This window comes from Cuculus canorus, chromosome 2, assembly GCF_017976375.1.
Source record: "Cuculus canorus isolate bCucCan1 chromosome 2, bCucCan1.pri, whole genome shotgun sequence".
Lineage (NCBI taxonomy): Eukaryota > Metazoa > Chordata > Aves > Cuculiformes > Cuculidae > Cuculus > Cuculus canorus.
This window is the reverse complement of record NC_071402.1, coordinates 107,270,383-107,293,129: the sequence shown is the minus strand read 5'-3', so window position 1 is coordinate 107,293,129 and position 22,747 is coordinate 107,270,383. Positions and strand designations below refer to the sequence as shown.

At 42.4% G+C, this 22,747-nt stretch overlaps 1 protein-coding gene across 5 annotated transcripts in view; it reads right to left on the bottom strand.

Annotated features, from left to right (window-relative positions):
* The window catches only part of AMPH (amphiphysin), a 118,555-nt gene extending 114,625 nt beyond the window's left edge, over nucleotides 1–3,930 (bottom strand). For 3 of the 5 annotated variants that reach the window (XM_054059333.1, XM_054059335.1, XM_054059336.1), the window contains exon 1: nucleotides 3,746–3,930. In XM_054059333.1, coding sequence (XP_053915308.1) covers nucleotides 3,746–3,814 — 69 coding nt within the window. In that variant the 5' untranslated portion in view covers nucleotides 3,815–3,930. The remainder of the gene's footprint in view (nucleotides 1–3,745) is intronic. The other 2 variants (XM_054059337.1, XM_054059338.1) reach the window with 1 other exon arrangement.
* Between the last annotated feature and the right edge of the window lie 18,817 nt (nucleotides 3,931–22,747).

Below are 22,747 nucleotides of genomic sequence, written 5' to 3'. Positions count from 1 at the left end.
GCTATTTTTTAATGTCATTTGCCATATCAAGCCATCGACAAATTTACCTCATCAATTTCCAGTGCAGAGTAACCTAAGTATTTCTGTAATCTTATAAGAAGAAACAACATTATTGATGTTATCAAGTTTGCTTTATCACAGATGGATTATTGCTTTTACTCAAAATAGGAAAATAACATCAAAGGATGCATGCATGTAACTCTTGAATTTAACACTTCTAATACAAGACAGATATATTTGTCTAATAAGAGATGTTTTCATGCCAAGTATTTAGTTTTTGTCATGTAAATAGTAACTAGACACATATGTACATGGACACATGCACTATCCACACCTTACAACTAAAATTCCTCCTAGACTACAGTGACCTGAAGATCATAGAATCATGGAATGGTTTGGGTTGAAAGGACCTTAAAGATCATCTAGATCCAACTCCCCTGCCATGGGCAGGGACACCTTCCTCTAGATAAGGTTGCTCAAAGCCTCATGAACCTGACCTTGAACAGCTCCAGGGATTGGGCATCCATGACTTCTCTTGGCAACCTGTGCCAGGGACTCACCACCCTCACAGTAAAAAATGTCTTCCTAATCTCCCCTCTTTCAGTTTAAAGCCATTCCCCCTCATCCTATCGCTGCACTCCCTGATAAAGAGTGCCTCCTCATCTTTCCTGTAGCCCTCTTTAAGTACTGGAAGGCTGCTATAAAGTCTTCCTGGAGCCTTCTATTCTGTAGGCTGAACAAGCCCAACTCTCTCAGCCTATCCTTGTATGGGATGTGCTCCAGCCTTCCTATATCAAGATAATGATAACTTCATTAGAAAATAGTTTCTATAGATGAAGCTTTACGTTTTACAGCCACTCCATGTATCTAATACATATATGGCATCAATAACTAATAATAGAAAACTATGTATCAATGCTTTAAAAATGAAATTGACTATAAGTAACTTAAGTACAGTTAATTAAGTTTATGTTAAGTAAAATTAAAATTAAGTTTACATTAAGTAAACCGAATGTGCCCAAACTCAGCAAGTTTTATCCAACAAACTAAAACAACTCAAAGTATTTAAAATCTCTTTAAGCCAGTGTGATATTACACACCTCTCAAAATGCCATCCTATTCACATGATCAGAAATTTGATAAATCATAGAATTTTAACACTTAGATACAATTTACTTTTTGTCATCAAGTACCCAAAGCAATCAAACAAAATACAATCATTCCCTATCATTACATAATGAAATAATGAAAGCTTTTATGTTGTATAACCATAGAGGAACTCAAAGCTAACCAGAAGTGTAGGCATGGGAGAATAGATGTGCATAACTCACGCAGTAACTTCACATGCATGCCATGAAGAGGGAAGCAAGGATTCAGAGCTACACGGTACGATGACCCACTCTGTGTCACTAACAGCTTTCATTCCCTGTAAATAAGCGATGTTTATATCCACTGATATGAAAAACAATGACTACAGATGCCATGAAGCCAAAATTGCCAGATGCTCAACTGAAATACATGTAGGTCAAACCAGACAAATTTTCCCCTTGCTAGTGTGGCTGATCAGCAAAGAAAAGGTAGAGCAGCCCAGCCGTCAGATCACACCAGTATCCTTGGTTTGCACCTAAGGCACCCATTGGGCTAGAGACAGCTACCCTGGGGCTGATGCGTGAGCAGTCTTTGCCAGGACACCAAGACCTCAGGTAGACAGATTAAGGTGGGGTCTCTGGTACACCCACACACTTCCATAAACGACCTGCTGTGTTTGAACAGACACACCTGGAAGTACATGTGATTTGTAAGACATACAACAATACTTCATTGGATGATGAATCATAATAAGGCTGATAAAGACATAAGGAAACAAATAGTATTTTTAGGCTTCTGCTCCAACTACTGACCCAGCTCAACTCACACCTTAAAGTCACCAGATCTCTTCAACTAGTAAGGAGTATGCAACATGTTTTACTGGAAAATGGTTGCTGAAAAAACCTGCAAGAATGGAAATGCATTATGACTTTGGTATTGAAAATTCTAGTAACTTATGACCTTCTGAGCGAGCTAGGAGAATCTGAAAGGGAAAATCCATCTCTGCCTGTGACAGCCTCAACTCTTAAATAATGACATGATTACATATTAGACTTTTCTACACATTAATTGTTGAATTTTTATTCCTTTTGAGCACCACAGAGTTCAGTGTATGGTAAAAAACAAGTGGAGATTTACAAGCAGTGAAGTATGAGAAATAGTGGTCGTAAAATAATCTCTTTTAATTCTCCAGAGCCCTACGACACAGTGCATTTAACAACACAGGATACAGGCTAGAGGGGTGTAAAGGTTTTATTAGCCCTCAAAAGAGATGACTTGCAATGCTTGCTGACAACTGTGCCATCCAAATTCATGCTGACAACAGCTTTATAACAAATCACACTAATAGCTGATAGGGATGCTATAAATAGCCATACACAGATGCTTTTCTACTTGGTTTGATGCCTCTGTCCATGGTCCTGGTCTGAGACAGCCAACAGCTAGACGGGTTTCCCGTGCAGAACATTTGTACCTACCAACTTTTACTAGAGAAGATGAAAAAAAAACCCAAACACACGGCCAGCAAATTCTCCCCGACTTTGACAGTTGTTCATTTCTAGGCTACAGTCACGCAAGAATCAATTAGCACTGAGTTTTCCAAAGCAATAAACATCAGCAGCAGCACAGCATCCTGGCCAGCTTCAGGACCACCAGCAGCATCGCATCCTGGCTGGCCTCAGGACCGCCAGCGGCACAGCATTCTTGCTGGTGGCACAGCAACCTGGCCACCCTCAGGGCCACCAGCAGCACCACATCCTGACCAGACTCAGGGCTGCCAGGGGCACAGAATCCTGGCTGGAGGCACAGCATCTAGGCCGGCCTCAGGGCCTCCAGTGGCACAGCATCCTGACCGGCCTCAGGACCAACACTGGCACAGCATTCAGGCTGGTGGCAGAGCATCCAGGCTGACATCAGGACCACCGGCAGCACAGCATCCTGGCCGGTAGCACAGCATCCTGACCAGCCTCAGGACGCCAGGGGCACAGCATCCTGGCTGGAGGCACAGCATCCTGGCCGATGGCGCAGCATCCTGACCAGCCTCAGGACCACCAGCAGCACAACATCCAGGCTGGCATCAGGACTGCCAGCAGCACAGCATCCTGGCCGGTGGCACAGCACCCTGGCCGGCTTCGGGACAACGTGAAGCACCTCCCCAAAGCCGAAGCCGCTGCCGGTGTCGGTGCGGCACTGCCCGCGGGTTCCCGTACTACCGAGGGGCTTTGTGTCACACCGAGCGAGCGCAGAGAGGACGATCGCTTCGGCCGGAGGAGGGGGGAAGGGGAGGGGGGGGATGATCCGGCGCGGATATTAAAGGAAAGGCAATCCTCTTAGGAAGGCTGCCGGCGAGGCGAGCCCGCATTCCCCGCGGAGCCGGGGCGGCAGCCTTGTCTCCCGGCGAAGGTCGAGGCTCGGGGACCCCGCATCGCCCGCTCCGCCGGCCTGGAGGCCGAAATGGGACAGTTACATAATAATCCCGTTCCTCCCATCCCATCTCATCCCAAACTGCTGCTCGGCGGGATGCTGGCGGAGCTGCCTCCTCCCCTTGGAGATCGGGTACCACCGCTGCCCCCTGCATCCTCCTGCCCGCCGGTGCGAGGCTGCCCCTCCCTGCATCCTCCCCCCACCCCTCGCCATCCCCCCCTCTACCGCGGGGTACCTTCTCCTGGGCGCGGTTGAGGCGTTTCTGGACGTTTTTGGCGAAGATGCCCGTCTTCATGTCGGCCATGGCTGGCGGCGGGGATGGGGAGGGAAGGGGGGAGGAGAAGCGGGCGAGGCAGAGCCCGGCGGCGAGCGGCGGGGAGGGATGGATGGAGGGATGGATGGATGGAGGGAGGGAGGGCGAGGAGGAGGAGGAGGCTGGGGAGGAGGAGGAGAGTCTTAAAGACACAGCGGGGGGAGGCGGAGCCGCACCGCAGACTCAGGTGACCCCGGCGGCTCTGGCCCCGCACGGAGGACAAGCTCGTTTTCTGGGGATAAAGCAGCTCCTCTAGGCTGTATAAAAACACCCAGAGAGATAACGGGGGTAAAGATTTCCAGAAGCCACGCATGACCATGCAAACCACCCTCGTGCCACCAGCATGAGGAGTGAGAAAAGCAGGCTTCTTTCCCTAGAAGTTTCCACCGAGTCAGAGTCGTTCTCAGTTTCCAAGTTCCTTTGACGCCTTTCACTCTGGTTTCATAGAATCATAGAATAGTTAGGATTGAATGAGACCTTAAAGATCATCCAGTTTCAACCCCCCTGCCATGGGCAGGGACATCCCTCTAGATCAGGCTGCCCAAGGCCCCATCCTGGCCTTGAACACCTCCAGGGATGGGGCAGCCACAGCTTCCCTGGGCAACCTGTGCCAGTGTCTCACCACTCTCATGGTGAAGAAATTTTTGCTAGTGTCCAGTCGAAATCTGCCTCTCTCCACTTTATACCCATTCCCCCAGTCCTATCCCCACAAGCCTTTATGAACAGCCCCTCTCCAGCTTTCCTGTAGGCCCCTTTCAGGTACTGGAAGGTCACTATAAGATCTTCTGTGAGCCTTCTCTTCTCCAGGCTGAACAAGCCGAACTCTCTCAGCCTGTCCTCGTAGGGAAGGTGCTCCAGCCCTCTGATCATCTTTGTAGCCCTCCTCTGGACCCATTGCAACAGCTCCATATCCTTCTTAGGTTGAGGATTCCAGAACTGAACACAGTACTCCAGATGAGGTCTCACAAGAGAGGAATAGAAGGGCAGAATCACTTCCCTAGACTTGCTGGCTATGCTTCTCTTGATGCAGCCCAGGACACGGCTGGCCTTCTGGGCTGCGAGCACACATTTCTGGCTCATGTCGAACTTGTCATAGACCATCACCCCCATGTCCTTCTCTGCAGGGCTGCTCTCAATCACATCATCGCCCATTGTGTACTGAAAATGGGGTTTGGGGGACAGCAGCATCCCATACCTTCCGCACAACAGCTGGGTGCCATGGTTTGGGGTCCTGCACCCCTAAGCTGGCTGAGTGCAAGCGGTCCACGTTGACTTGCCATTGTGCTGCTCTTGGCATCCTCCTCCCATCCGTCACTCACTCTTCTCTCAGCCCACAGCAATAAACTGGCTCCAAACTTGTTTCAATTTTTTTTATCTTATTACTGAAATTACAACCGCAGTCTAAAACTAGAGGGCTATCGCAACAAAACTCTCCTTGACACTCAAGCACCCTCAAATTTTTCAAATATAGAATAGCTCAGCATGAGTCAGTTTGGCAAAGACAGCCTTCGTAGGTACCACGGCCCCAAATTCACTTCTGACATTTATTGATGCTGTTTGGACAAGCATTCAATTCCCTAATTCGGAGAGAAGAAACCCAATGGCAAACACAGCAAAGCAATACAAAGCAAAGCAAAGGAACTCCAGGCTCTCAGTCTGTCTCTGTGTTCTTCTGTAAGGTTTTCTGTGTTCTTCTAATGTAATCCTTTCCATTGATTTTTCAGATTATTGCATAACACAAGCCAGAAGGGCTTGTACCTGCCAAAGGGAAATGTTTCATACACCTATTAAGACCAGCTGTGTTTCCTGAGACCTCGTATTTCTGACATCTGCCTAGTCCTAGACCTGCATGACACATTTTCCTGCAGTACTAGGAAGTGGATTTGACACACCAACTGCAGCAGTAACAATGTTGATTAAGAAATTGTGACCTACATAAACATAGGTGCTTACTTAATTCTCACATAAACATCTTTTAAAAAGAAAAAAGAAAAAACCAAACCAAAACAAAACCAGAAAAACAAAGAAAGCACATCATAGCAACCAGGGAAATAATTTTATCCAAAAGAATGCAGCCAGTCTCTTGTTAAGCTGGTGAAAGATCAAAACAAAATCCCAGTGTGCACAGGGCTCCCAAATTCTTTGAAGTAATTTTTCATGTCATCTTCAGAGTTTCTCCTTCTGGCTAGTTTGGCACCTGATTCCAAAAGGATCACACCCACTACAGTAATAAAAAAATCATGAAAAGAGGTGGTCTTAACTTTGATTACTCATGCATTGTCTTCATTGCAAGAAAACCAAGGTAACACATGTCAGCAGAGCATGTATATGGTTGCATTCGGGATATTAAGGGGAGGAAGGATACCCTCACGTCCCTTTTAGTCCCTTGTTGTCTGATATAGTAGTAGTAGATCCCTTAAAATGCTTTTTCATGCTGGTGGATGAGGATCATGAAGATATGTGGGCTGTACTCGGTCATACAGCGGGTCTTGTCCTCTTCAGTCGGTCCTTTAGGGTTAGCAGGTAGGGGTGGGAATGAGTAATTGGGTATCACCTAGTTAATACCAGCCATTTTTACTTTTTACACCATTGGAGTGTCAATAAAATACAAGTTTGAGGAAAAGACTAGGGTGATGAGACGGACTAGCTTTCTGGAGAGCCAAGAATGAGTTTCTGTATGTCCAGAGTTGTAGGGATCCACAGTTCCCTCCCCCAGTGAAGATAACTGCCAACTTGGACACACTGCAAAAAAAAACATTGTTCAAAGAAATTGGCTTCAAGTTTTATCATTTAGACAGCTATTGTATCTTTATAGGCTGTATATAAAGCACTCATTCTAGCATTAGGGATGAATATTGAAAAGGGTACTAATGCTCTAGTTGGCCTCCTCCTCCTGAGGTGTCAAGTTCTAAATAAAAAAAAAAAAGACACATGGATTTTTGAAATTTTGGAGAATCATGCTGACAACATATGAGCTTTTCCACCTAACTTGAAAAACTTCTATAACAGAATTCTTTAAAAAAGAAAGAAAGGGCTCCCAAACTTGGACTTCTTAGAATCATGTAATTTTTTCTGAAAAGTACCAACCACTATTAGCCAAAATTCAGATTCCTTTAGTCGATCTGAGGTCGTTGAAAATTGCTTTTGAAAAATCTTTGGCATAGATGTGCTTGACACATTTCATCTTTTCAGTCAGAAGGTCACAGGCCAGAACCAGAAATATCTATCCTTTTACCTGGCAGCTGAAAAGGACAGAAAGGCTTTCTGAAGGACATCCTTTGGATCTTTCCTGAAAGAAAAGCCAACCTCTTTGCTTAAAAATGTGTTCCTCCACAAGTGATTTTCCATACACCTCCTCTTTCCCATCAAATATATTTATGATATTCCTCGTGATTACAGTGAGCTTCTAGAAAAATCGCACCTTTCTTTGCATAACAGTAAAAATGAATATTATGACACTTAACCTCTGTTCCACTGCAATATTGCCTTCATAGGGAAATTCTTCATCAGTGGTGAGTTCCTCTCACAAGTTAGGCAATTTTAAAGGGAACAGCTGCATGACAGAAGTTTGATCCCATAAATGACTCTTTGTTCATGAATTGTCTGATACTTGGTCTGATAATGGCATTATGAGCATATTCTAGCATCATCCAGCTTCTCCATTTTTATTCCTAATGCTAATTCACGTTTACACGCTTCTGTCACTTCCGCTGTTCATGTGGGCTAAAGGAGGGGTATGGTGAAAGATATGCAATCCTAATCCTGAAATTTGGAGAAAGATGACTAGCTGTAACTATTCTGACTGTGTGCCTCCAGTTTAGAAAGGCTGTGAAATGCAAGATACTATATACATGCAAAATAATAAATATTTTGGTAAGATTTATATGCATATAAGATTTATTTTATTACAAAGGTCATAAGATTTGTTTTCCTTCAAGAAGACTGATCTAAGTAAACCAGTGTGGACTAATTGTGCTGGTTTAATATCTGACACAGCTTTTTCTAAATACCAGTAGATTTTTCCTCCTAGCCAATATGAGCTGGGCTCTGGAGGTTAGAAGCCTTCTCTCCTGCAGCAGATCTTCTTGTGTGAGTTTGCAGGGAATGATGCAACCTCTGGCCACAGGAGAGGCACTGTAATAATGAAAACCATAGACCATAGCCAATGATTAATCCAAACTTCAAGAAGGTCCCACTTCTCAAGACTTGAAAGCATCTGTTGCTTTAAATTGTGGAGTTTAAGATCAGGTTTTAAACCTATGTACTCTCTGAAGGTACTCCTAGCTTTTGATTATCAAGGATCTTTATGTAAATCTCTTCTCTCTTCCTTCTTACTACATAGTTTGTTCTCAACTGAGCTAGACTGGTTCTGACCTGTTTTCATTTTCTTGCCACAATCCATGAATTCTTCCAAGGTATTCCACACTGGCCTGCCTCAGAGCTCTGGGAATGCCAGCGCATCTCTCATTGAAATTAGTAATAGCAACACAGTGGAGATTTACAACATATATTTCTATGTGCAGGAAGAAAACCTTTCCTTTACAACAGCCCCAGATATGTGATTATTCATCCAACAAGCATCCTTGACAGATGCAGGGGAAAACAGTCTCTGGAGTGAATTAAAACAGTCTCACCTGTAAGTGGTCTGACTGGCTTAAAAGATTGTTATTCAGCTGTGGCTAGTGTAGTCTTCACTGTATTCGAAAAATTGTGCTCTGGGTTTATTATTTTTTTTTTGCAGAAACGTTATCTCCACAGCACTGAAAAGTGCCATAAGCAAACAGTAGGGATTGGAGACAAGTTAGCCTGCAGATCCCACCAAAACTTTCTTTGGCCCTTCTCCACACTCCATTTCTCATCTATATCACCTTATTATAGATGTATGCACGACCATAACTACTCCACTCATCCAGCAAGTGTCTCTGGAAGGAGATTCTTCTGAACTACTTCAGTCATTAGATGAAAAGACAGTTTGGATGCTAACAGTTAAGGTAAGAGTTACTATAGGAACCAAACTGTAACTGTTGCAGGCTTCCTAGTCTTTGGCATGTGAGACAGTGATTTTTCTCACACTCTGGAGAAAAGAAAAGGAGTCTTTAGCTAATAATGTTATGCTAGTCTTATTTTAGAAGCATGTTTTCGCAGCTTTTTGCATCTTTTATCAGTGGCAGCCTTGGTAAAAATTAAAGTTATACATAACCCAAATTAAATTTTAACACCTCCCTTCCCCTTCCCCTCTTCAAAACAGCACTGAGAAATGTTCTTGCATTGCTACTCTTCTCCTTGTTGTATCTCAGAAACAGCACGCAGGGAGACAAGAGAGCTAGTTACACAGTAATGATCTCTTCTAACTGTATATATCTTAAAGACAGTGCTTTTAAAAGGAAAACCTTTAGTAAATCGTAATCATCAATGAATGACTATCACATATAAATTAAATTTTAAAAACCTGCAAGTGCTTTTAGACCAACACACCTTGTATAATCAACAATAAATATATTGCTCTGTAGAGAGAGGTCATGAATTTGTTATGATTCCCTGTATTCCCTGAGCCCCTGTAAAATTGCAAGATAAAATAAAATCTGTCGTACTACAGTAAGTGTGGAACAGGGTCAGAGAGCAGACTGAAGGCTCAGGGCTCTTGGTGTGGTACTAGAATAAAGATTTACAGTGATTGTGGCAAGGGTGTACAGAAAAGGCATGAGTAGAACCTGGTGGTGAACGTGTTTCCCTGTGCACTAATTTCTCTTCATTTCAGTGTAGCGTTGTCCAAAACAAGCATTTTCAGGTACACTCCTACCTTTCTTTTGAAGCAAAAGATCCAGTCCTGTCACCTTCAATGTCAAGGGAAGAATTTCTGATCAAGGAACAGTAGCTGAGCCTTAAATAAATGGAAGAAAGGGCATTAGTAGCGTAAATGCAGGTATCAATAGTTTCAATACTCTGGAGCAGCTGACATGCACCTTAACAAGGAGCTCAAGGAGGCTGAGAAACCATGCATAAGTGTGGGTCAGAGCAGTGATGCACTCAAAGGTAATTATTTTAGTATAGTTGATATCTACCTGTGAACAAATCTTCGAAGCCTCCTCTTCTTCTGTATGTCAAGCGTGAAACAAGTTTCTTCAGATCCTTCCCTTCATGTCTGCCAAAAATCCCTTTTTCCTATTAGTCAGTATTTGCTAAAATGCTTCTACAATCCAAAAGCAAGAATAAAAGATATGGGCATTTTGGGGAAGAAGAAGAAGAGAGGTCTTCTTGAAAAGTCTTTTTTTCTTGTTATACCACTTCCACCTCACACTTGGAATGAGGTTGACTTTGTCTCACTCCACTTTGCTGGCACCAGGGAGAGCTGTGGAGAGATGTCTAGGGGTCCACCTGACAGGTGGAAGTCTGGCTCTGTGCCTGACCTTGCCATGACACTCATATTGGAGGTGCTTTTGGGAGCATGAGTAGGCATGTGACTTCTGCCTCTTGGGTTTAACTTCTAGGGAAGGAACGAGATGAACAACTTGTAGGAGATGACTTGATATCTCAACAGTTCCTGGGGAGGTTAAAGATATTAGTTCACCTCACGTGGACCAGATCTTTTAACTATTCATATCAAGTTTTCTCCCACATGATTCCTCCATCCCTCATCAAAAAGACTGGTGTGCCAACAGACCCAAACTTCTGAGGCAAATGGTAAAACTCAAGATCTTGAGTCCATTTGAAGGGATTCACCGGGATTGCAGGGAACTAAGTTCCACTTAACGTAAAGAAGCTCCCTCATAACCTCCACTGTAGCCCTATAGAGAGCCATGCTGCAATGTGGGCTGCTCCAAAGCCATTCTTGAGCTCTGCTGGGGCAGCCCCATATGGGCAGGCACCCTCTGCGAAGCCGGGAATTGCTGCTGCCTGCAACTGCAGACTACCTGCCCTCTAGTCTGGTGCTCACAACAATCTCCTGGGATTTAAGAGGTAAGATTTTAAGTAAGGCATAAACCCCATGTCTCCCTTTGCAGAACAAACACTCCAAATGCTAGACTATTACTAGACAAGTGGGTGGTAACAGTCTCACCTCCTATCCTTCCCACTCAGAGAAGAAAAATCATGATTTAAGGCATCAGGCACTGAGTCCTGGTTTCACAAAGACACCTAGCTACACCCACGTTCATGTGAAAAAAAACCCATCCCTGTCTTTAGCATTTCATAGCAACTGACAGAGGTGTGCCCACAGTCGGAGTTGCTCTGAGGAACCAGGTTTCAATATTCTTCTCCAGGTTGTGGCCACGCCCGAGCCAAGGGATGGTTTTGTGGCTGCACAATCCAGTCTCAGGCTCCTGAGATAATGGCTGAGATTTGAGGAGATGCAGTGAGAAAGCATGTTGGCTAGAGACATCTAAAGCACAGAAAATAATGCAGCAGGCATAGACAAATTTGTTGAGACAGGGATAAAGAGAAAATTAAGGAAATTTCACAGGGAAAACCGTGGCCTGAAAAGGTATTAAAACGTTAGAGAAAAACAAGGACTCTGAAGAGCAACATAAAGGTTCAGCTCTATTGCAAGGAGGGATGGAGTGCAGCCCTTAGCCTGCCAAGACTCATTCAGTGCCTTGCATATTAGCTCACCCACTTGCCAATTTTAGCTGTTAGATAGTAGAGAACTGCTTTGCAATTTTAAGTTCTGTGTATGTGGGATACACTGTGTAAACCTTGGTATTAGTTTCCATCTGCTAACGGTTAAAAAGTTGCCTGAACAAAGTGACTGAGGGAGTTCGGGTTGCACAGTTAAGAAGTCTTTTCTCCCTCTCTTACTCCTCAGAGCTCAGGGAACTTTGGAAACTATCTCAGCCCCTGTAGACCCAGCTTAGCAATGCAGTGTAAGCTTTGCAAGATTGAGCCACTGACCTTCTTATTTGCATCTGGGCCTAATGACCTAGGTAGGAGATGAAAGATGTGGATAACATATGGAGATGCAAAGGTAAGGATGGAGCAATGAGATGTAACAAAGATAAGCAGAAGTAGGCTGAACCAGATTGGTGTGCTGTAGATGTGAAAAGATATTTTAAGTCATGCTTTAAATTATATGACTCATCAAAATATTGCTTAACATATAGAGTTTACATGACACATTTCCACATGCTTTGAGATATAACTCAAAACCTTGATTCAAAAGAGCAGTGCTGCCAATTCTTGGGCTCCAAAATTAGCCTGCACGTGTCAAAGGGGCAATCAGATGGGATCATTCAACAGCATGAACCAACAAGACTCTTCTGTTGACAACATCTTTTGCAACATTCATTACTTTGAAAAACTCGCCATTCTGCTTTCTATATTGATTATTATCTTTACAACTAAGACAGAACACATTTAACTTAGGTACACTGTGAAAATGGTTTTAGAAGAAAGCAAGAAGAGAGGAAAAGAACTTGCACAAAAGCTTTCAGTCATTTATAAGGAGTGAGAATTAAAGGACTATACAAATGATTGTCAACAGTGTTAAGCCTATTGCCTGGTTTCTACAAACAGGTCAATGCCCAATTAATGTTGGTCTCCCTTGCAATCTGACATGATCAAGAAACAGCCCTTGGACCAGGTAGAATTGCTTACATTTTTCATTACAGCTATAGAGAACTTCAAAGCTCCTTTGAAGTTCTGGGGCTTCGAGGCCTGTCCCTCCTACTATCAAAGTGAAAAAAGAAAACAAACAACTTCTGTTTGACTTGAATAAGCTTTGGTTTATGATTTCATGCTCTGAGGCATCTATCCATTTCTTTTGGCCCTGTGCAACACAAACTAAATTTACTTGTAACATGGGCTTTGGTACTGCCCAGTCTTAATGTGCAGTAGCCTATGCAAAGACAATGATCAGTTTTGCTCTGAAATTCCACTGCAGCTGTTACTTTTAGTTTGCTTTTAATGTGATTTTCAAAGCACACACTTTTCTTAGCGAGCCGGTGGCATTATGTTAAAGTGAAAACATGCTCCTTTTGAAATGGAAAAAGTCCAAGTCCACTCCCTGTGGTAGTATTACATCCTAGAAGGAACACAATTAAAGCATGAGGCCAGCATTTAAGAATGTTGAGGAAATCAAATTCCTTTGTAAGCCTTTACAGTAATTGTTAAGGGTGGGTTCATCTCCCTTCCCTGCAGCCCTCTACAAGTCTGGCCTTTGAAGAGAAATTGGGCTCTATGTAGAGAAATGGAAGGAAACATTTTCCTCGTAAGGCGAAAGAGAGCAAGTGCCTAAGCCCACGTACTCTGAACTTTAAAGCTAACATTCTTAAATGGATAAAATTTGGAATGATGAATCAAAGTAATTAGCAAGAAAGGCCACCAAGAAGATTAAAGTAAAACTTTAGCTGGGTAATGCTGCTTAGTGACCGAAAGGCCAGTGGTTGGAAAGGGAAGAAAGAGAAGAGGTTGGGATGCATATCAAATGATGTTGTGGTATCTAGTTCAGCCAGCATGGTTCAGGCAGATGGCCATGATAAATATTGAAAGAGGCAGGTGAATTGTAATGGAAGCAGAAGTAATGCTGATGTTGACACGAAACCATACAAATATTGCACGAGAACATCAGTCCAGAAGTTTTAAATTCAAAATATCTTTCACTATCTCAAGTCATTTTGATACCATAGTTTTTACATTGGTGATCCATTCTGTACATGACAGTTACACCACTGATTTATAAATTCCAGACTTACATCCTTTGTGAAGTATTCATAGAAGCAGTCCCAATATTTTGCTGTAATATCTTAATAAATCTGGTAAGGCACCTTACATCTGTAGTGGAACATTTGTCATGAGAGCAACATATTAGGAACAGCCATTAATTAATCCTAAGAGATGCGGTGCATAACTCACCAGGGAGCAAGGAAAGGCAGCTGCCTGAAACCTGATATAATTTCAGAATAGACAGGACAACAAAAGGCAGCAAGCAGAACACCATTGTTTTTTTTCTTACACCTACAGACATCCTTCTAAAGTGCATAATTAACTTCATTAGGAAAATCTTCTTACCAGTCTTTCCTAATTCATCTGCCTGTGGAGAAATAGAAAAGTTGAATGATGGGAAAGATTATATTAACTTACCAGAACAGTGTGAATTTGGTCTGAGGTTCATTGAGGGCAATGAGACTCTTAAAACTGTCTTACTTAAGCAAGACAGGTCTTTTGAGTTAAATTCAATAATCCACTGATTTTTTTTTGAGTGATGCGAAGATAAGGACACACAGCATGTGCTGATAAGAGCTAGTGATGGGGATATATTTAGTGCACGGTAGCTCTCTTCAGCAGGTAATAGAGGAGGGGCTGCTAATGAGAGATGAGCTAGAGGAAAAAAGCTCACTTTGGAACAAACCATTTGCTCTGAAAAGAGCACATTATACATTCATTAGTGCTAGTGTCTAAAACTGCCGGGTTTGGAAGTATAATTTCAGGGAGGATCTCCAGGTCTGGACATTCAGTTTCAACTTGAATTTTACTGGGTATTGAGAAATATAAAATAAACTTTAAAGCCTGGAGACAAAGATTATGTCTGTACTATGATTTTTTTTCACCCATTTCTGCTTTATTTACAAAGTTAGATGTGATTAAATGAAAAATGTATTTATGTGCAAACCCAAATATAACCTAAGAAAGCTTTCTAACCAGAATGTTTTTAGTCCCCCTTTTGTTTTTCTTCAAGGTGTTCTTTAAAATATTCAAGTGAAACTGATTTAGTTTGCAAAGCAGGGCTATTTCTGCACAGTGGCAGAATACCTACCAGCAGCTTGAGGCATAAGTCTACTGCAGACACAAAGAAGCAATCTTATAAACAGATTAACACAACAATAAGAGAAGGTTCTGTAGCAGGTTACACACCATCATTTCACTTCTTAAAATACACAACTGAGAACAAACAACCAGAATTTATGTTGAATAATCTAGCACTGGGGTTTTTTTCCTGCTCCTTTTCATAGCTAAATTAGGTTTAAATGTATCGAAATGGAGTGCTTAGGTATAATTAAAATTGCTGCAGTGATTTTAACTATCACTGTGCTGAGGTTCTTCTTTCCTAATTCATGCTTTACACAAGCGATGCAAATGGAGTCCAGAATAACAAAAAGTTGCAGACATAAAGCTGGTGAGGGATAGCATTTGCAAAACATCAATTAACTGTGTTATCACATACAGTATAAATCTTCCCTTACCTTTTTGTTTATAAATACAGTAAAAAATCTACCAAAACAAGTTTCTGTGCAATTCTGGATGGCTTTTGTTATCCTGTTCTCATAGGTGGAGGTCACAGGCTGTCACTGTCTGCTGGCCTTGTGGTTCAGGCTATCCTTGAATCATCCCCACTCACTGTGCTTTGATTCACACCCTACAGCAGTTGTAATGCGCAAGGCAGATTCCTTTTAGATGATACTAAATCAGAAAACGTGCTCCCAGAGATGGTTTTTTTTTGCTCCAGTTACTTGCTTATAAGACAAAACTAGATTGATTCTTAACCATGGCAGGCAAAGCATCTGTAATGCAGATACTGAACTGTCAGCACTAATGCAGTATCTGCATCTGTAATGCGGATACTGAACTGCACAGACCAGCTCCTCTCACACCACGCTGCTCACCAATGCCAGGATGACCAGAAATCATTTTTCTTTGTTTTTCAACACCGATAAATCACTCTGGGATATGGATTTGTGTTACCTCAACTCTGGTATGGTTGCACCAAGATCAGAGTGTGAGACAAAAAAGTTGCTTTCATCAGAGGAACGTTTTGTGTTGGATATTTTTGTCTCTTCTTTTCCTCTTGGTTTCATATTTTTCGATATTTTTTCCTGGTTTTATTTTTACAGTTCAATCACATGATGGAAAAATTCAGAACACAAATAGAGAAAGTTACAGAGAGTTATATTCATTTCTTTGCAAGTGACATATGAGGAGGACATAAAGGAAATCTATGCACTGGCTGGACGTTTTCATGTATTTCTTTATTTTAACCCAAACACTGAGCTATCTCATTCTCATTTACTAGGTCATCTTGACCTTTATGTGTGCATCAATTCATCGTGGTGCCCAGGGATCTCAGAATAGCACCAGCTACGAATTTTCTCCTTCATTGTCCTTCTGAAACCTAACCACCTGTCATTTGGTGAGATTTATTGGCCATTTTAAGTGAATCAGGAATTGAACTGTTGCCTTCAGAGGATCATCACTACCTTAGATGTGGGCTTCTGTTGTACCACCCAGTAGCCTGAGGAGCTGAAAGTATGACATTTGCAATGACAATTTTTGGCTGAGTGAAATTATTGATTCTATTTGCTTTCATGCCAGTGACCCTTTTAAATGAAATTAATAGCAGCAGAGAAACGGTGGCCAACTCAGATGTGTAATGCTTCTCCTAAGACTTCATCTCCACTCCCCATGCCAAAACCCAAGCAGCAGGTAGCCATAAGCCTGCTACGGTGAGGTGCAGTGGAAGGGTAGAAAAGAGACAAACTCTGGTACAAGTCCTGGATTCAGAGAGAGAAGGATCCATATTTTCTATATTGAGCAAATGAAATGAGGGGTCCTTTTTCACTTCTCCTTCATGCTTAGAGTTGGAACACTAAATTGCTTTTACTGGCTCCTTCTCCAGGGAGAGTTTAGCATCCTGGCACAGCTTGTGCCAAATGAAGCAGATCAGGTGGCGTAAGGTAGGGGATCTTGTGCACGGCGAAGGCTGGCACGTCTCCCTTAAGTAAGCTGTCACTGTGGTAGATGGGGCAATATCTGACACCACAGAGAGGGAAAGGGAGTCTGTTGCAGTGTGCTTATGCAGAACCTGCCAGAAACACAGGCAAACACAGGTTATCTGCTGCCACACCCACCTGCCACCAGTCACTGCCACAGAGTGTACTCTGTAGGCTCCATGCCTGGACACAGGACACTTTTACTTCCATTCCAGGAATCACTGAGCTTCCACGGGCTTTTTTCAAAGCTTCTTTCTGCATCTTCAAAGTATTTTAACTGACTTAAAGTGTTTTCCTACCTTAGAACAGATTTGAGTGGAAAAATGTTTACCCTGATTCAGTAACCCAGAAACCTCTTTCCCCCATTGCAGGGATCATGGGACAACTGTGCACCTGATGAATGCACATCAGAAGAATAGATTCGTAGAGGACTGAGTGTGCCTTTGCATGGAGCCATTATAATCCCAGCATAATTTCTCTTTTGTTTGTGAAGCCTGTACTAAAGTTAACCAAAGATTTTTTGTGTGAAGAAGCAGTGGATAGGAAGACTAGACAAAAAAGATGCTAAACTTAGAGGAAATAAATGCTGCAGCTATCTGGTGTTCACAGCAATTTCAGCTGCACAGCTCACCCTGTTCTGCAACAACTCTATTAGGTGAGATGCAAGAGAAGATAAAAGAAATTCACGTGCTCAGTGTAGTTTTTAATGGTATGATTTGTTAGACCTGTAGGGGGTAGTATTGCTTGGAAGTATCTGAAACCAAATTCTAGACCTCTAGACAACACGCTAGTCCCGTTGGGAGCAATTACTCAGTGCGAGGAGAGAGGATTAAGTGACAACATTTCTTCATCTCTAAATTACTATAAGTTTTGGCTGGGAAACATTTTGGCCACAAAGACCTCATCTGGAGTATTGCTGAGACCTCATCTGAAGTATTGTGTCCGATTCTGGAATCCTCAACGTAAGAAGGATATGGAGCTGTTGAAACGGGTCCAGAGGAGGGCTACAAGGATGATCAGAGGGCTGGAGCACCTTCCATCCAGGACAGGCTGAGAGGGTTGGGGTTGTTCAGCCTGGAGAAGAGAAGGATCCAAGAAGACCTTATAGCAAAGTTCCAGTACTTGAAGGGGCCCTATAAGAAAGCTGGGCAGGGACTGTTTACAAAGGCTTGTAGTGATAGGACTAGTGTTAATGGCTAAAAATTTGGGAGGGGCAGATTTAGACTAGACATAAGGAGGAATTTCTTCACCATGAGGGTGGTGAGGCACTGGCACAGGTTGCCCAGGGAAGCTGTGGATGCCCCACCCCTGGAGGTGTTCAAGGCCATGTTGGATGGGGCTTTGGGCAGCCTGACCTAATGGGATGTCCCTGCCCATGGCAGGGGTTGCAACTAGATAACTTTAAGGTCCCTTCCGACCCAAACTATTCTATGATTCTATGATTCTATGATTCTGTTTTTGGAAGATGCTTCTGGCATCTTACAAAATGGTATTACAAATTGTGAAGACTTCCTTGGAATTTGGAAGTTAACATCTATTTTACCAAAAGTATTGTTCAAATTAGAATTCACTCATCAATTACTTGTTTGCATTTTCCCACAATCTTGTCTTTTGTTTCTCTTTCCTTCCTTGCACACACTTTATTATAAGACACCAAGACTTAAAACACACTTGCTCTTCTCTTAGCTCCATTTCCCCAGGAGTTCCTGCTTGTGCAAAACAGCCTGTCCTTGGAAGGCTCCAGGTTTGGTACACCACCAGGAGCTGCCACTTTCCTGTTCTCCCTGCATGCAATACAAGTGCAGGGCAGTCACGAGGGCGCTTTTCATGCATCACTGGCCAATAAGCACAGTGGCAGAGTGAGTTTTAAAAGGCAAAAAGTGTGCTTGTCATCAATGCATGTCATACTTTGGAAAATACCCCTTGGCACCACACACCTCTTCTACTTCTTCTTTGTCTTCTTTTGTGTGTGGTTGGTCCTCATCTTTCTTCGTGTTCTTGCTCTTCAGGAAACAGGGACTGCTTGGCCTGTGTTCCTGCTGCTCCTTTCTGCAGCTCTGTGACCTTCCTTTGCCAGACTGCAAGGGACAGTTTTTCAAGCTAAACTGAAGAACACATCAGCCTGCTCCTGGCTAAGCACGTGCATTGCGTTAATGGTTGTGAGCATCGGCTCTGAAACAGAGGCAGAAAAATAAAAATAATAATAAAATCATGTTTCCACTTATAACCTTTGTGTTCTGTGTCCTTTAAAGCATTTTTGGAGCTTAAAAGCCCCTGGCGTTTCAGGCAAACAATAGTCTTATTATTATTCAATTATATTGAAGCAGGGAATACCATAGAACAGAGCAGTTGTGCTGTGTGATGCTTGGAGTTCTGCACGACAAGATCTGACCTAGTTCTGAGGGGTCAGAGCAGCTTACCTCCAAATGATTTGCAGCCATTTAGTTGAGGAGCACATCCTGCTTCAGATGGAGGGCTTAATCCTTGAGCCTCACTGTTGGCAGAGATGTGGGGGTTTGCCATCCTACAGAACCCCAGCTCAACTGGATGAGCACAGACGGCTTTAAAAAACTGCATTTCACAAATGATTTTTGCACATTTGTTCATAAGGTGCAATTATCTCTCACCTCCATCAAAAGGTACGCGCCTCCTTCCAACAATGTAACAGAGCCAATGCTTAGGCTGGGAGGTTGTCACCCATTGAATCCCTTCTGCTGGTGCAAGGCTGGGAAGAGACGTTGTCAGAGATTTCCTCAGCGTGCACTGGTAGGGAAAGGAGCAGGTAAGAACAACCACAGAATAGTTCAGCTGGAAGGCACTTACAGTGACCATCTAGTGCAACTACCTGACCATTTCAGGGCTGACCAAAAGAGAAAGCATGGTTTTAAGGACATTGTCTAAATGCCTCTTGAACACTGGCAGGCTTGGGGCATCGACGACCTCTCCAGGTCGCCTCTTCCAGGGTTTGACCACCCTCTCAGTATAGGAATCTTACCTCACGTTAAGCCCAAACCTTCTTTGATGGACACAGCTTTGAGACATTCCCACGTGTCCTGGCACTGGGCACCAAAGAAAAGAGATCAGGACGTCCCACTCCACTTCCTCTCCTCAAGAGGCCGCAAAGAGCAGTGAGGCTGCCCCTCAGCCTCGTTCTCTCCAAACCAGACAGACACAGAGTCCTCAGCAGCTCCTCAGAGTGCACACTGGTTAGCCCCTTCACCAGCTTTAGTGCCCTTCTTGGGGCATAGTCAAGTTATGTTAACATCTTTTCTCAAGTTGTGGGACTCAGAAACACACTCAGTACTCAAGATGAGGCTACACCAGTGCTAAATACAGCAGGATAATAATCTCTTTTGACTGGCTGGTTGTGCTGTGTTTGATGCACCCCAGGATGTGGTTTGCCTCCTGGCTGCCAGGACACTGCTTACTCTTATAGTACCTGCTTCAACCAGCACCCCCAGAGCCCTTTCTGCAGCTGCTCTCCAGCCACTCCCCTCCCAGTGTATACTTGTGTCTGGTGTTACTGGGTCCTAGCTGCAGAATCTGGCATTTGGGTTTGTTCAGTTCTGTGCCATTGGTGATGGCACCAAGTCTATCCAGATCCCTCTGGAAGGTCTCTTGTCCCTCAAGAAAGTCAACAGCACCTCCCAGTTCAATTTCATCAGCAAATTTACCATGTATTCAATTCCTGCCTTCACACAATTGACAAAAATATGTCCTCAGCAAGCTTTCAGTTTTGACTCCGAATACTCATATATCGTTAGCAATTTTTTTTTTTCTTTTTGCTATCCAACCCTTTTCTGGATGATCTCTTCTTATACTGAACACACTGAGATGTAACGTTTAACCTGGTGGAACTTAACCAGCAATCACTACTTCCTTATGAAAGTTGATTGCACATCAAGTCTCCCACTTTAAATCCATTACGAACTGTTTATTCATTTTTCAATTTTGATTTTTTTTGTTTTTAATCCTGTTGAAAGATTTTAACATGAGCTTTTGGGTATTTTTTCAGTGGCAAAGCCACCCTACCATCTGAATCTGTTATTGACAGGCTCATCAAGTTCTCCAAGAAGCTCAGATAAAAGGGACGCATAACTTTCAACTCCATAATCCATGTTCACTTTTTCCAGATATAAGATATAAAGCAGATATATTCATGTGTCCTTTTTAAATAGCACTTTTATTGATTCATCCAGTAAAGAAGTGAGAATTAATGGTTTGTAGTTCTATGGATTTGTCATGGAGCCTTTCAGAAAATTATTATGTCATATTTACTACTTTCTATTCTTCTAGTATTAACACTTACTTTAAAAGATAGTTTGCACATCAGTTAATCACATAGCAATATCCTGGTCTGAGATCCATCCCAGTTTTAGGTGAATACCTACTGATGCAAGTGGTTTGATACTACTTACTCATTTTTTCCTACATTTTCTACAAACAGTTCAATTACAGAAGTTTCCATGTTAAAAAAAAAAAAGCTCTGCTCTGGGCTTTCCCTAAACACTTTTATAATAAATAATTGTTCAATACTAAGTTCAAAAAACAGAGTTTTGGGGTCCCTTTTTCTAAGATTTTATTTTTTTTTTACTGTTCCATGCCCAAAATATATTACAATCCATCTTTTTGCTTTACAGAGTTTTCTTAGCTTCACCCTTGGAGTCTTCCATGTCAGTTTTTGTTTAAAACATCTCTAACTTATTTCAGTGCCAAAAACTTAATCTCATACCTGCTTAGGTGGAACCCACTTCCTTATAACCTTAAATTCCTCTTCATCACGCTATTTTCTGAAGTATTTTCTGAGACTCTGCCTTTCTACTTTTCATGCTTTAGCTACTGGGAATATTTCAGAAGTGTTATTATAATAAACCTAAGTGTTTTACATTCCTAATCCCTTTTAGGCTATTTCTCATGTGTGATCACGTGCTGGTAATAAATACTAGGAATGCTCTTGAGCCAATAAGGCCACCATCATAATGGACAAAAAGGGGAATAAAAAGAGGGATTTGTTTGGCTGGTGGGTTTTTTTCCCCCAGAAAAGATAAACAGTAATTTGCAGTAGACCAGAATCAAATGATGAGCATGACATCACAGCAGAAATCAGCAACAACATTTACATTTCATTTGCTAGGATTACCCCCCCAGCAAAATATAGAAAATCATCTCATCACCTGCCACTGCATGAATTGTAAGATAGTAACATTCAATATTCATTAATGAATAATAAATGAATTCAGTAACATGGTTTGATTCAATTCAGCATAAAGGCTGGTTGCAGTCACGCAAGAACAGGTCGGGGTGAGGCAGAAGAGGAGAGATACATTCAATACCTAGAAAACTCTGTGTAAGAAAGCCTGGTAATTTAATTTCTTTAACTAATTTTATTGTAGAACACAGCTAGGTTTTCATTCTTCAGATGCAACAGCACGAGCCTTTCCAGTGTAATACTGCAGCGCAACATACGGAAGGAAACACTTAAAAACAACTACAACGGTCAAGAAACTCATATTTCACAGGAGCAGCACAATATATAATCTCTTTAAATGCTCGTATAATTTTGTTTTAATACAGTTTTGAAGTACACATTATTAATTAAAATGGCTTTCACTGTTTCCTAGAACGATAAATGAGTGTCATAAACCTCTCTGGCAGCGAATGCTATGGATGACCATCAAGATCCCCTTTATTTATTTATACTGCCTTCACCTCTGGACTGGACTGCAACATTAGAAAATACTCATGCACAATGCCTTCGGCGTGAAGATGTTCTTGGTTATGTTTATAAGGCATTGTGAATCAGAAGACGTTCCTGAAGACTGAAAGATAGTAAATCTCACTCTTCAAGGTTGTAATCCTCATTTTAACTGATCCTCTAGGTTATCATTGTGTTTAAGATGGAGAAGAAGTAGTATCTGGGGAAACACAAACTCATCAGCCTCATCTCAATCCCTGAGAAAATGAAAGCACAACTAATGCTGGAAGCAGGGTCTCTGGACTAGATGATTTTGAGAGAACCTTAGTGATTATTTTGGCACCACTAGAAATTACTGTTATTCTGGAAAGTTCACTTTGTGGGGTAGGGGGTGGAGGGGAGAAGGACAGAGAACGAATTAATATGGGATAATCTAAACAGAACATAGTCTCCTTAATGCATTACCAGACAGTTTTCTGAGATACTGCACAGAGAACAAAAATCTGCATAGCACAGAACTGACTCGTGCCA